This window comes from Miscanthus floridulus, chromosome 18 (genome assembly GCF_019320115.1).
Source record: "Miscanthus floridulus cultivar M001 chromosome 18, ASM1932011v1, whole genome shotgun sequence".
Lineage (NCBI taxonomy): Eukaryota > Viridiplantae > Streptophyta > Magnoliopsida > Poales > Poaceae > Miscanthus > Miscanthus floridulus.
This window is the reverse complement of record NC_089597.1, coordinates 118,290,903-118,305,056: the sequence shown is the minus strand read 5'-3', so window position 1 is coordinate 118,305,056 and position 14,154 is coordinate 118,290,903. Positions and strand designations below refer to the sequence as shown.

Below are 14,154 nucleotides of genomic sequence, written 5' to 3'. Positions count from 1 at the left end.
TTGTATTGACATTAATCACCGAAATTCAACTAGGGGCCTAGATGCTTCCACTATGTACCGCTTGTGTTAGGACATCAGTTGAGAAAGATATTATGGTAAGCGTCCATTGTTATTGTAAGAATATGGTTTATGAATGCAATGATTATATCTGTATGCTTTGTGTTCAGTAAGCTATTAAGAGACGTTTATTGTTTTGTTATCACCACCGCCGTTGGTGGTGCAAACGTCCAACATCGTCGCTATACGTATTATGCGGCAGGGATATAAGTGTATCACCGCCGAATCGTTTAGTAACTCGACATCGACTAAACGATCATCGAAGGCGGATTGTGGTGCAAAACGACGGTAACCATGACATTTGTACTGACGGATCATACGTTAAAGTGACGGTGGTGTTAACCTCTACACAGGCGTTTCGGTCGTCGAACCGACAGTGAACCTGCACCGCTGACAGTCGGGTCGAAGTACAAGACGACGGTGCTGGTAACCACTACACAGACGGTTGATGTGCCCACACGATGGTTTTAATAGCCTCGACACAGTTAGATCATTTGCCAATACAGTAGTGTTAGTGTACATCCACAGCCGCTCCAATGCAACTGAAGTAAGAATTTAATCATGGGCAAATCATAAGTCAATCGACGGTGTTAATGTACACTACAGTCGGTCCTAGATGCCGACAGCAAAACCTATGACCATCACAGTCCACAGTTTATCCTTAGGGCCAAAATTGCACTGTCGATGTGGATTATGACGTGGCTACGAAAGATACGAGTATATCAGTGCGTGCCGACTCAGCCTCGTCCGCAAGACGGCCGGCGGGCCACTCCAGCGCGGCGCGCAGGAGGTCGAGCGAGGACCTCTCCTCCTCTGCCACCGACAGCATCTGGGCACGCACTTCTCGCTGGACCGGCTGCTGAAGCCCACCGCACGCCGAACGACCGAGCGCAGCACGAAGCACTCACGGAGCCGTGGACTGCATCTTGTGTTGCACGCTCTTTCGTTCTCTTCTCTCTTTCTTGCTTGCGTGGTGCCAGTGTCTCCCTATGACGTTGGCTATTTCCGATTACATTTTTTGTCCAAAATTTTTTACGGATTGAAACCTGAATTATTTCTAGGAAGTGTGGTGGAGGAGCTGGGCGTGTACATGGTGGCCTTGATTGCGCCAGGTACGGGCAGAGCAGGATCAAGAGTGTGTCCTGCTAGCACAACACCTACTCTCTCTACCCTGCCTACAGGATTTCCATCCCGAGGGCTACTTGATTGCTAGTGCTTACCATGATCAAATCAGTCACGGTAGGCGCGTAGCAAAAAAAAAAAATGTAACCCCGGTGCAACGCACAATCATTTATCTATTATAAAATTACATTTCAAGGTGAATCTACTCATATCACTTTCGTATTTTCAAACTGAACCTAAAAAAATTATTTGTAATCAAAGTTTAGAATATTGAATTAAGATAACCTCAAAACGACTTTCTTTATAAGCATGGAGGGAGTACTAATTTAGTCAATTTCCTTTAATTTCCGACGATGATTATATGGTACTACTCCATCCATTTTAAATTAGAAGACGGTTTAGTTTTCTAGATATATTGTTTTTATTAGTATTTAAATATAGTGTATATCTAATATAAGTATATAGAAAAAGCTGTGCATTAAAAAATTCAAAACGTCCTATAATCTAGAACCGAATGGAGTAGCAGATAGCCTCCACCGTGCTCGTGCAGGCGGAGTGGCGTACCTCCAAGTGTTCCGCCAGCTGATGCAAGCCGCCGGCGGCTGCCGTAGAGAATCGCGTGCACGTGCCGAGAACACAACAAAGTTTCTCCCGGGGACACGCCGGCGACGACCGTACGTGGAATCCAACCACGTACACGTAAGCACGTCTGCACCCTGAGCCCAGAGAGAGAGAAAGAAAGAAAAACTGGACGAGTACGTGTCTACATGGAAGCGTGCTGGACACGTCCACGTTACCACGTAGTACGAGCACACGAGGAGTGCTTTCTCAGCGTCGGCGTCAGCACGTACGTACCTGCCGGCCGGGCGCGGGCGGCACTGTGCCGTGGCGTAGGCACCATGCCGATCTACACATCTGGTGGAAGCGGCCAGGGTCGTGAGAACTGAGACCACGAGGAAGCGGCCACGCCCATCCATCTACACATCTGGTGGTGCGCGCCGATCGAGAGGCTTCGCTCGGCGCCCGCCCGGTGATTGCCTGCCGGTGCCGGCGAGGTTGGTGCGGCGCCGTGCTCGCTTGTGAGTGGGAAAGGCAATATCGTAAGAGGCGGATCCGGCCGCCTGCACGTGGACTGCACCCATACCTAGGTGAGCTCACGATAGAAAAAAAGAGGGTGGCCTATATGGATACGTCGTCGTCTTCGATGTGTGCCAAGATAAACACTGCACGACTGTATGTAAACGTTGCTGCGATGAACCTAGCTGGCGACTCTATATAAAAATGGATGGATCCGATCAGTATCCCAGGGACACGTAACGCGTGGTACATGGTCCCTGTGACCACCACATATAGTGCTGCTGTTCGCGTCAATCGAAAATGGCATGGTAACAACCTGCCTATCAGCTGTGTGCCCCAACATACACGTAAACTTTTGCACAGAGGACGGATCGGAGTACAAGGAGAAAACTCGCACACAGGTTTCGCCATTTATAGACGACCGACGCCTCCACTTCTTCCCACTTGCTCCAGGCATCATCGTACGTCAGCTAGTAGCGCCATTGCTCACTTCACCCGCGCGCAGATCTGCGTAGCGAACGTACAGGTACAGCCGTGAGAGGAGACCGTCGGACCGATGGGCAGCGTCGGCGGCGGTTGCGGCTCGCCGGAGGAGGAGGAGGAGCGCACCGCGGGGAGTCGTGGCGACCCTCCGCCGCCGGCGGTCTGCGTCACGGGGTCCACCGGCTACGTCGGCTCCTGGCTCGTCCGCACGCTGCTGCGGCGAGGCTACCTCGTCCACGCCACCGCCAGGGACACAGGTACGTACATGCGACGCGCGTGGGGTGCGTGGGGTCCGTCCATTGCTAGTTTACCTAGCTACCTGATGTAGCTAGTGAGGTGCTGACTGCTGCTGAGCTAGCTGACCATGGCCGAGGTGCCTGCCGGTGGTGTCGTTGGTGGTGGCATGCAGGTAAGGCCTGCCAAGTGCTCGGCGCCGTGGAAGAAGGGAGGGACCGGCTCAGGGTGTTCCGGGCGGACATGGGCGAGGAAGGGAGCTTCGACGCCGCCGTCACGGGATGCGTGGCGCTCTTCCACGTCGCGGCCTCCATGGAGCTCCACGTATCACCCGCCCATCACGACAACCTTGGTGAGTTGTTGTGAACTTGTGATAGATAGATATACATGTAAAGTTGTCGACAGGTAGCTAGCTAGCTAGCTCTCACTCCGTTGTGCGTGATCCATGCTCCGAGTCATACACCGACACGGGTTACGGCTAATGAAATTCTACTCCCTCGATCCGGCCATAAAAAGTTGTGTTTAGACTTTAGAACAAGATTTGATGAATAAATAAATCTTAAAAACTGCAAACGTCAATAAATTTTTAAGTTGTGTAGTTTCAAAACATATAAGCTATGTTTGTATATTATTTTTTTTTTAAATACTTATGAACTCATAATTTTGAATGAAAGGTACTCAGTTCTAAATTGCAAGTCATTTTGACATTTTCTTTTTGGTTTATAGCTTTCGTTATGCACCTAAATATATATTTTTTTATATATTTATGTTTACATACTTAGTAAAAGCTACACATCTAGAAAAAATAAAATGACTTATAATTTGAAGCTGAGGAAGTCTATATTATTGAAATGGTTACTAGATGTAGTAGCTAGTCCACCAATCTATGCCTTTCATGTGCTAGTGGTTTTAATAAAAGATACAAAGTGTTAAAAGTGCAATCAATGAATTTTGCCTTATAATTTACAAGTAATCAAAATGGCTTATCAGTGTTATTTCTTGTTTATTCATATTTTGACACAATACTCCATACTTTTATAATATTTATTTATCCATTTTGTGATATAAACTTAAGTTATCAATTAGCATGCATGTGAAGCATACTCCCTTCGTCCTCGTCCTGTAATATAGTGTATTCTAGCATTTAAAATTTGTCTTCAAATATAATGTATTTTATAGGTCAAAAAACAATTTTATATTAAATATTTTTCATTTATCAACCAATCATTATTAATCACGTTGATGATAATGTCTGATTAGGAAATAAAATGAGGGTATATGTGTTTTTTATGTTAAAATTCCTATAATGCACTATGTTACAGGACAGAGGGAGCAGATGAAAAAAAAAGTGAACATGTATACAAGAATCGGTCCCATCTTGTGTGTTTCCTTCGTAATTTTCATCGAGTTGTGCTGGATGGATTCCAAAATTTGACCGTGGGACTCCCTATTTTTACCCTGAATACGCTATGGTAAAAAGGCAGAGAATTTGGGCAATGGAAAGCCCTGGGTCAATTGGGCCAACATTAATAATTCCTATATGTGGATAGACAAAGCATTCCATCCTTTGATCAAGTATGCTATGAGTCTTGTGAGTCTTCTAGAAGTCATCGGTCACTTGCATGTGGGTCTCGATCATCGTCGAAATCTTGCGGAAAATGAGCAGGAGATAAAGTCAAGTGATCCTGCCACTCCTCGACCTCGTACGTCTTGATCTCCTGATAGACTTGCCAAATACTTCCATGCTTCATGCCAATGTAAGCATGGCTCGAGGTACACTGAATTGCACATTCCCACAAAGCTATAGGACCCAAGATGAAACACCTTTAGATATCTTTGCACAATCCCACATCACAAAAAGATGTTATGATCGCATCTTGTTCAAACTACAATGGTCGAAAAAATGGTATAACACACATTGGCTCCAGGTCAAATGCACCAACCAAAAGTTTGAGATCCTTGACAAACCTGGTTTCATGGGAGTTATGGAAAGAACATAACGCGAGAATTTTCTAGAAGAAAAATGCTTTGGCCACTGAGGTAGTCACAAAGATCAAGGATGAAGTGAAATGCTAGATTTAAGTCAAAAACAAGAGTCTCTGGCACAAGACGACAAAGGGGGCAATTCTCTGAGTTTGTCAAACGATGAGTCGACAAATAATCAGACATCCTTCCTCGCCGCACACTGAACACTAGGCATATGTTATACTCCACCAATGTGGGACATTTTTGTTGTGGTCCCAAGTTCTTGGGAAAAGGTTGGTGATGTTAAGCCATGTCACTGTGTCCTTCCACAATCGTCTAGTGAAACGACAATCCTAGAAAAATGGTCTAATGAAACGACAATCGTAGGAAAGATGGATGTCGGTTGGCGAACGACGACAAAGGGGGCAATTCCCCGATTTTGTCCAACCATGAGTCAATAAATGATGAGAGCAGAAATTTGTTTTGGTGCAGTCTAGGTATTATGAATTTCTTACTAAACGAGTTAAATTGTCCAACTGATTTAGCAAGAAAATCAGAAAATTAATAGGTAAACATGTCACGGGCCAATTCGAATGGCAATTAAATAAAACAGGAAACGTACCACTTATAACGTTACTTTTTCTTATGGCACTGTTAGCGCTCGGACGTCCGGATGGACGCCCATGGCGGCAATCCGTTTTCACGCGTCCACGCGTGGGCCCACGCGGTCCGGACATCGCTTGCCTACGCCTGCGTCTCGCGCACCCACGGGGGTCCGTGCCACCAGAACATCACCCGCGCCGCGCGTCCGGGGACTGCTCATGCCCCCTCCCGCTTCATCCCATATGAAACACTTAATCTACTTTTGAAACATTCAGATGCAACGTAACACTTGCAACGTACAATAAAAGACAGATGAAATACTTGAAACATGCGTCTGAAACACTTGCAAAAACACTTACGCAACATCCAGATACAACAATTGTAACATGTGTGAAACATATGCAACATCCAAATAAACACACTTGCAACATACGTCTAAAAAACCGATGAAATATTGCGGACAGATGCTTGAAATATATGCAACATTTTGATCTAGGTTTGCAACATCCGTATGAAACAATTGCAACATACATCTAAAACATCGGAAACATTTGAAATGTGTGCATGCAACAAGCATCGTATCCTAGTGTTGCATCCTCCGTCGTCTGCATCGGAGTGCCGCAGCCATAGCAGGAAGCGAGGCTAGGGGGCTTCAGTGCCAGGGTCCGGTGCTTCTCCTTGCGCTAGCAGCAGCTGTCGGCGTCGTCGGGAGGGGCGGGGCAGGCAAAGCAGGAGCAACGGGACGGGTGTCAGAGCAACGACAGGTGCAGCGAGGCGGGCGCGCGGAGCAGCGGCAGGAGCAGTGCGGAGCAGCGACGACGGAGCAAGAGCAGGCGGGGCGGGCGGCAAGAGCAACGGAAGGGACGCGGGGCGGGCGGCAGGAGCAACGAAAGGGACGCGAGGCGTGGAGCACAGCGGGATGGGGCCGGGTGCGGGGCCGCCACGCTGGAGGAGGACGCGGCGAGCGGACGTCGCGATGGAGGCTCCTGCGGCGGTTGCATGCGTGCGGCAGGATGGACGAGCTCGCGGTGGTCACGTACGTATGGCGGTGGGGAAAGAAAATGTAGCTGGTCTTTTTACTTTTCGGAGAAACTATGCCGACGGTGGAGTAGGTCTAATAGGCCGATCGCTGCACGGCCGATCGCTGCACATGCCCGGGAGCAGGGCGTTCGGACGGATGGGCTCGGACTCCTCGCGAGAGCTCGTTTTTCTTAACACTTGTCGGATTGAATTAACCTCCCGTGATGTTGCAGAGGAGCACGTGAGGTCAAGCGTGCTGGAGCCGGCGACGAGGGGAACCATCAACGTGCTGCGGTCCTGCGTCCGCGCGGGAACCGTGCGCCGGGTCGTCTTCACGTCCTCCGTCAGCACGTTGACGGCGGTCGACGACGAGGGGCGGCGGAAGGCTGGGTGCGTGCACTTTTCTCGCTTAACGCAGTGATCTGCTTCGTCGAGTCGTCGACCTCTCAGCCCTGTCTGAACTGATGAATCCTATGCTTGCTTCTGACCTGTGGCAGATCTACATCCTGTCCAAGCGGCTGACTGAGGAGGCGGCGTTCTGGTTCGCGCGGGAGAACGGCGTCCACCTCGTGTCCCTCGTCCTGCCCACCGTCGCCGGGCCGTTCCTGACGCCAAGCGTCCCTACGAGCATCCAGCTCCTGCTGTCACCCATCACAGGTAAATCAACACAGGTCGTTCTTGACGCTCTGTCTGATCTTACCTGACGCCACGGCCACGCCGGCGCGACGCCGTCCGCAGGTGACCCGAAGCTCTACGCGGTGCTGGCCTCGGTGCACGCCAGGTTCGGGTGCGTCCCGCTGGCGCACGTGCAGGACGCGTGCGACGCGCACGTCTTCCTCATGGAGGCGCCGTGCGCCGAGGGGCGGTACCTGTGCGCCGCGGGCGGGTACGCGGCGGCGCACCTCGCGCGGCTCCTCGCCTCGCGCTACCCTCCGTTCAGGCCCGGCGACAGGCACGAGTGGTTTTTTTTTTCTTCAATCAGGTGCGTTTTCTGATCGGCTGCTGTGTGCGTCGTCTCTGACCGTCGGCAATGGCAACTCTCGTGGCGCAGGCTGAGCAGAGACTTCGACGACGCCTCGTGCTCGCCGCCGGTGGTTTCGTCCAGGAGGCTGATGGATCTGGGGTTCAGGTTCCGGCATGGCGTCGAGGACGTGGTGAAGGACAGTGTCGCGCAGTGCCTTGCCCATGGATTCCTGGAGCATCCTGAGACCTGAATGGGACAGAGCTCCTAGTTGGTTTCAGCCTTCAGGCTTTCAGCAGTGATAGGATAGCACTGGGGGAGTCAGCCAGGCGCCCAGGCAGGGCCGCATGGATGGCTGGGCTTGGGCTCAAGCATGGCATGCTACCTGGGCTTAACGGCTCATAGACTGTCTCTAATAGATGATTCATATGGGCACCTAAACCTAAAATATGTAGCAGGAGATCTAAAATCAGTCTCCAACAGAGTATCTATACGGGAGACTCATTTTGGGTTGCCTGAGAGGCATAAGCCAAATATGAGTATCCTCTCTTCTGGAACTCATTTGCAGAAAGAATTCTCTTTTAGGTTCTGTTGTTGGAGAAGACGTCGAATGGGTATCGAACCTTTTGACTGTAGTGCTACCCAAACGTTAAATGGGTCTTGTATTTTGGGTATTGTTATTAGAGATAGTCTTATGTTTTTGTGTGTGTTGGCTCACTATTGTCAAATTTAAGAACATGAATATGTTTGAAGTGTGGAAAATTACGCAGGAAACCGTTCAGAAAAAATACGGTGCGGACTTCCCACATTTTAAACCGTTAGAAAAATATTTACTCCTTCCGTTCTAAATTATAAGTCGCTTTGACTTTTTTTGTTCATCCATTTTCCTATCTAGGTAGATACATTGTTATATCTATAGATGCATAGCAAAATGAATGTAAAAAAAGTCAAAGCGACTTATAATTTGAAACAGAGGGAGTACAAAATAAAGAAAAGATGTATTTGTTTGTGTCTGAAATTCATGAAATTGGTGGGAAACCATACATTTGATGTTAGATTAGAGTTCTATCCGACATTTTCAATGTATGGAAACTCTCGCATTTTAAACTATTGAGGAAACGTCTGAGAAGATAAATAAAACATAATTTTTTTGTTTGTGTGTATCTTAAAGCACATGAATTTCACTGGAAACCATTCATTTAATATTAAGATTCTTTTGTGCTTTTCGATTTGTAGGAACTTCCCGTGCTTTTAAGCCGATAATGAAATTGCTAAAAAAAAAGCAAAGAGAACATGTCTTTTTTGTTTGTATGTTATGGTTCTTTTGTCATTTTCGATTTGTAGGAGCTTCCCGCGCTTTTAAACTGATCTTGAAATTGATAAAAAGAGTAAAGAGAACTTGCCTTTTTTGTTTGTATGTTAGGGTTCTTTTGTGGGTTTCGATTTGTAGGAACTTCCCGCGCTTTTAAGCCGATATTGAAATTGCTAAAAAGAGTAAAGAGAACATGTCCTTTTTTGTTTGTATGTTAGGGTTCTTTTCTGGTTTTTTATTTGTCGGAGCTTCCCGCGCTTTTATGCCGATATTGAAATTGCTAAAAAGAGCAAAGAGAACATGTCCTTTTTTATTTGTATGTTAGGTTCTTTTGTGGTTTTCAATTTGTAGGAACTTCCCGCGCCTTTAAGCCGATATTGAAATTGCTAAAAAGGTCAAAGAGAACATGTCTTTATTGTTTGCATGTTAGGATTTTTTTTTTTTGTGGTTTTCGATTTGTAGGAACTTCACGTCCTTTTAAACCGCTATTGAAATAGCTTACAAAGAACAAAGAGAACATGTCATTTGTTTGTGCAAACGACGGACAAACATGATCTCCAGCATCTAATGAACTAAACTGTAACTACTTTAATCGACAATCATATCAAAATAAAATATACTAGGATGGATCTAAATCTTTTGCTTTGTCTCTATGATATGATCGCTATACCAAGCCGCAAGATCTAAGCTTTACATATGACCACGAAGCACGGGAGAAGAGCTCTCGGGTTGAGCAGGTACAGCTCCTCGATGCTCGAATCGTCGCCGACCTGGCCGGCAACCGAGTCGAACCCCGGCTGCACGGCGACGTCCAGCCGCAGCTTCTCCAGCGGGTGGTGGATCCTCCCCGCGATCACCCTGCACACGAACAACGCGTGCTTCACGCCGCCGTCCGGCCCGTCCTCACCAGTGCCACCGCCGGCGGCGCTGGTCTCCTGCAGGCAATCCAGCGCGTGCTTGCTCGTGGACGTGGTGAACACGCCGACGCCGCCGTTCCTGGAGAAGCCGTGGCGGATGATGCGGCAGACGTTGCACAGGCTCGACGTGCACACGCTGTGCGAGCCGCCGGCGCCGAGGGAGCAGGAGACGGTGGTGCCGTGGAACTGGAGCAGCTCGTTGCCGTCGGCGACGCAGCGGGGGTGCTTGTTGTTGTTGGTCAGCCCCGCCGCCCTGCCCTTCACCTCCTCCATGTACTCCTTGAACCGGTCCACCCGCCGCTCCATGCTGTGGACCTTGACGACTCGCTCGACGCGGTCCAGCGCGACCTCGGGATTCGGCCACCCGACACTGTATATGAGCTCCACCACCTTGCTCGCCGTCTCGCCGTCCGCCACCTCGGTGACTGCACGGAAGAACCGGATCGGAGCCATCAGACATGAAATGCAGCACAACGACTTCGAATTCCTGATCAGAGAAATATGCATGGATCGGAGCACGCGGTGCTGGCGCTTACCGGCGTGGTAGACGAGGTGATGCGATTCCAGAGCGTTGTCGTTGGGGAAGAGGCCGCCGCAGCGGTTGCACCGGACGGCGACCTCGTCGCAGGAGGCCCAGGCGGGAAGGGGCGACCCGGCGTCGCCATAGACGCCTGCGCCGAGGAGGAGCGGTGACTTCCTCTGGGAGAGACGGGCGCCGGTGGCGGAGCGCATCAGGAGCGGGCTGTGCGCGAACGGCGGCACCGCGCCGATGTCCCAGGCGGCGAGCCCCGGAGCGGCGCCGGCGCCGGCACCGACCCTGAGGTCGCGTGCGGACCGGGAGACCGGGGTCCCGCTAGCGAGCAGCACGTCGTGCGTCACCGCGTTGAGGACGCCGCAGCTCTCCACCGACATCGGGCTGTCGCACTTGCCGCACGCGGCCGCCGGTGGCGCCTGGAACCTGGCGCTGTGAATCACGTCCCGCAGGTTGGAGATGGAGCGCGAGCACCCCGACCTCGGCAGCGACGACGACGGCTGCAGCAGGAACGACGACTTCTTGTGGTTGAATTCCCTGGCGCTGGCGCCGCGCGAGTCGTCGTCCCGCTTGATCACGTCGCAGGAGCCCTGGGACTTGCAGCTCAGGGACCTCTTGAGCGCCGTCCACCACAGAATGGCCATCTTCTTCGATCGATCTCCTCCTCCTACAAGATCCGGGAACACCTTCACCTCGGTGGATGGCCGGATTGCTGCCGCTGCTGCTGCTGAGAGGCATCGCTATTTATCGGCCAAAACACATAGGATGCATTCAATGCGAGATTGCAAATCGAATCTGAGCACAATAAATGGTCTCAATCTCAAATGAATTTGCCAAAGATTCACCAGCAAGATCATGAGATGAGATCGAAGAACCTGAGGAGGCCCAACCATGGAAGGTCGTTGCCAGGGGCGGATCCAGATCAGGGCTGCGCCCCGGGCTGAGCTGCTGATTCAGGTTCAAAACAGTCTGATTTTGCTTCCTAGGCCTCTTTTTATCTAATTAAGATCATAGTTTTTTAGGCTAAATACCACATATGTTAAAGGGACTACATGAACTCGCCCCGGGCTGCAGCCCGGACAGCCCGGGCCCTGGATCCGCCCCTACTCGTTGCAGTCGCTGCACCACCACCGGCACATACAGCCAGCGGCAATGGTAACTGTCTAACTGACATGGGTAAACAAGTGAGGAGGGAGGAGCGTCGCCGCCACTGGAATTTTCCTTCCGCGATGATCATGGAGCGAGCGTGCGCCGCTGCCACAGGGCCGCAGGCCGCAGCCTGCGTGCTCTCCCCAGGGACCAGAAGGCACGGAAGCGGCCGCCCCTGCTCTGTGCTGAATACAATGCACAGAGGTTAGTCGTCTTTGAACAAATTTTTTTAAAAAATAACCACACTGGTCAGTCCAGTAACGGTTGCTCTATCTCTATCTAAAAGTAAAAATAAAAACAGAGAGTGGACTGCGGCCTAGAATTCAGAAATGTGAGTTTTACTGTATCAGCAAGAAGATATCCTACGCTGTCGCTTTGTCAGTCGACGACCTAAGCGTATCATGAGGATACCGTTGAGGACAGGAATGAGTGACGTGATGCTTTGCTCCCCAGCCCTCTTCTGCTTACGGGAAAAACGGTTGATGCTGATGGCCCTGTTCACTTATCTTATAGTCTGTCTTTTTTAACTTGTTTTTTAGTCGGAACAGCGTTTTTCTCTCACAACAAATCAACCGGAACAGTTTCGGCTTGCTTTTTCAGCGAAGCGAATGGGGCCGATGTTGATACTAATTTGTTATGAGAGAAAAACACTGTTATTTCGCTGAAACGGTACGGCTGATAAGTTCAAGCGAATAGGGCCTAATTATGGTTTTTTTTCTTTTTTGAATTAAAAACTATCGTGGCTCATGCTTCCTTACTGGTGTGCTAGCAAGGTCATGTGATTATAAAGACAATGTGTATTTTTTATTGTTATTTAGATAATATATGTAATTTTGTTATTGTTTGACTTCAAAGAAAATCCTAATTATCTTTTGTGAGTTGTCCTTTCTAATTATACTAGCCGGTTCTCTAACATCGTTGCCTGAAAATTTAGATACCTGAAATATGTCAACTCTCATTGTTCTAGCTAATGCACTTCTTAAGGCAAATTCAAGGTGAAAAGGTGCAGTGATAACCAATAGCGTGTTAAGTTTGCAATGAACACAACCCATACCAAAATTGGTAACCCTAACAAAAGTCGGTCTCTATCGTCTGTTCAGTAATGTCACAATGGAAGTTGGTTCATGTGTTGTTCATTTTCAGCATACGACATAACAGAAGGCAGTTTCTATTTTCTGTCTACTTCTAATGTATATTTTGCGACAAAAGTTTGCTTTGGTTGTCGGTTTCAATATATGTCATAGCAATAGTAACATCATAACCGAAGTTGGTTCATTTGTTGTTCGTTTTCAACATACGTCGTAATGGATTGTTTCTATTTTTGTCTACTTCTGATATATATATTTCACGACAAAAGTTCGCTTTGATTGTCGGTTTCAATATATGCCGTGACAAAAGCACTTTTCTATGCTGTTTCTTTTCAACATTTGTAACGGAAGTCGGTTCCTATTATTATTTTCTGATATTTTTCATAGTGAAAACGGGTTCTTATTTTACATATTTATGTTATAATATCTATCATAATGGGATTTGATGTAAGTTCTAATAGTTGCCTATTTTCGATGTATAACGGAAGTTGGTTCCTATTTTTGTCAATTAGTCACTTTGAATATCTGCTTCCTTTATTTTTCTCCTGTGTTCTCTCTTCTCTAGTAAGCCTTGGGTTGCTTTTTTGCACTTGTGTTTGCTACCCTCTTAATGAAAACATGTTTACACATGGCTATGAAAAAAAGAATATATGACACAAGCTATGTTAGACGAATCTAATGGCGCAAGCAAACAACTAGAGTATTATTAGACTCCTCATGTGTCCTCTAGGGTTTTGTAGCTTTCTCACCATGTGCCACTCTGTTTCTATGCAAGTTGACGTCGAGGGACTAGTATCCATTGCTTAATGATGTGCTAGCACCCGGGAACACCTTTATTACCAATAATCAACGTAGAAGCAATCATATTAACTTTTGCATCCAAGAGGATTTTTTTTTGACAAAAGCCCTTTGAATGATATAATAGGAATGCCAGCATAACTTGTACATTGAAGTCCTTGATGAACAACTACTATCATCGAGGTCATGAGGCGATAAGGTATTTCTGAAATCTGAATCTTTCATGCCAAACACTCAAGATGTTGCAATAGCAAAATAATTGCAAACAAATAACAAATAGAACTGAGTATTTCCTAGATGACAAAGAAAGTCCAGTTAAATTATGCGCCCAAACCTGCCCATGGGCAAAGGTTCGACCTATTTTTGGGCTAGGGCAACCACTCATTTTTGTATTAAAAATAATCAGGATAATAGTTTTAGGACCGACTGATTTCTTTTGTTGTTTAAGGGTTTGTTTGGTTGCACTCTAATCTATATGTATTAGGGTGGATTAGAGTAAAACCAATGCTTGGCTACACTTTAATCTGCTCCAATCCACATGTATTAGATTGAATAAGAATGGAAATAATTAGTTTTTCACCTAATCTACCATAATACATATAGATTAAGGTTGATTAGAATGTTGCCAATCGAAAAAGATGAGTTCCTTTTCCATTCAACAAAGAAAGAATCATCTTAAAAATTCTTTTGAGTCCTAACCCCTTTGTAGGTAATTAGTAAGTGAACCTGCCCAAAGAGAGCCCCCTTAGAGTCAAGACCTAAGGGGATTGTTTAGGACCGCTCCATAAATACTGCTCCACAAATTCCATCGTGGAGCAACTCCACAAAAACTAAAA

General features: G+C 47.8%; 2 protein-coding genes across 2 annotated transcripts; one reads left to right on the top strand and one right to left on the bottom strand.

Moving 5' to 3' along the window:
- Positions 1-2,683: 2,683 nt before the first annotated feature.
- On the top strand, positions 2,684-8,399 carry LOC136523109 (putative anthocyanidin reductase). The gene is made up of 6 exons (XM_066516888.1): positions 2,684-2,996; positions 3,149-3,325; positions 6,795-6,948; positions 6,995-7,218; positions 7,300-7,513; positions 7,613-8,399. The coding sequence occupies exons 1-6, from the start codon at positions 2,813-2,815 to the stop codon at positions 7,773-7,775; spliced, it is 1,116 nt and encodes a 371-aa protein (XP_066372985.1). The 5' UTR covers positions 2,684-2,812; the 3' UTR covers positions 7,776-8,399.
- A 1,118-nt stretch (positions 8,400-9,517) lies between these two features.
- On the bottom strand, positions 9,518-10,927 carry LOC136524471 (uncharacterized). The gene is made up of 2 exons (XM_066517835.1): positions 10,288-10,927; positions 9,518-10,176 (listed from the first exon to the last, which is right to left on the bottom strand). The coding sequence occupies exons 1-2, from the start codon at positions 10,925-10,927 to the stop codon at positions 9,518-9,520; spliced, it is 1,299 nt and encodes a 432-aa protein (XP_066373932.1).
- Between the last annotated feature and the right edge of the window lie 3,227 nt (positions 10,928-14,154).

What these genes read in the sequence shown, in the direction of transcription:
- LOC136523109 (XM_066516888.1), top strand. Translation starts at nt 2,813, where the DNA reads ATGGGCAGCGTCGGCGGCGGTTGCGGCTCGCCGGAGGAGGAGGAGGAG. An exon ending in CCTGCTGTCACCCATCACAG is followed by an intron (nt 7,219 to 7,299) that starts GTAAATCAACAC and finishes CGCCGTCCGCAG; the next exon opens with GTGACCCGAAGCTCTACGCG. An exon ending in CCGTTCAGGCCCGGCGACAG is followed by an intron (nt 7,514 to 7,612) that starts GCACGAGTGGTT and finishes CTCGTGGCGCAG; the next exon opens with GCTGAGCAGAGACTTCGACG.
- LOC136524471 (XM_066517835.1), bottom strand. Translation starts at nt 10,927, where the DNA reads ATGGCCATTCTGTGGTGGACGGCGCTCAAGAGGTCCCTGAGCTGCAAG. An exon ending in TCACCTCGTCTACCACGCCG is followed by an intron (nt 10,177 to 10,287) that starts GTAAGCGCCAGC and finishes TCTTCCGTGCAG; the next exon opens with TCACCGAGGTGGCGGACGGC.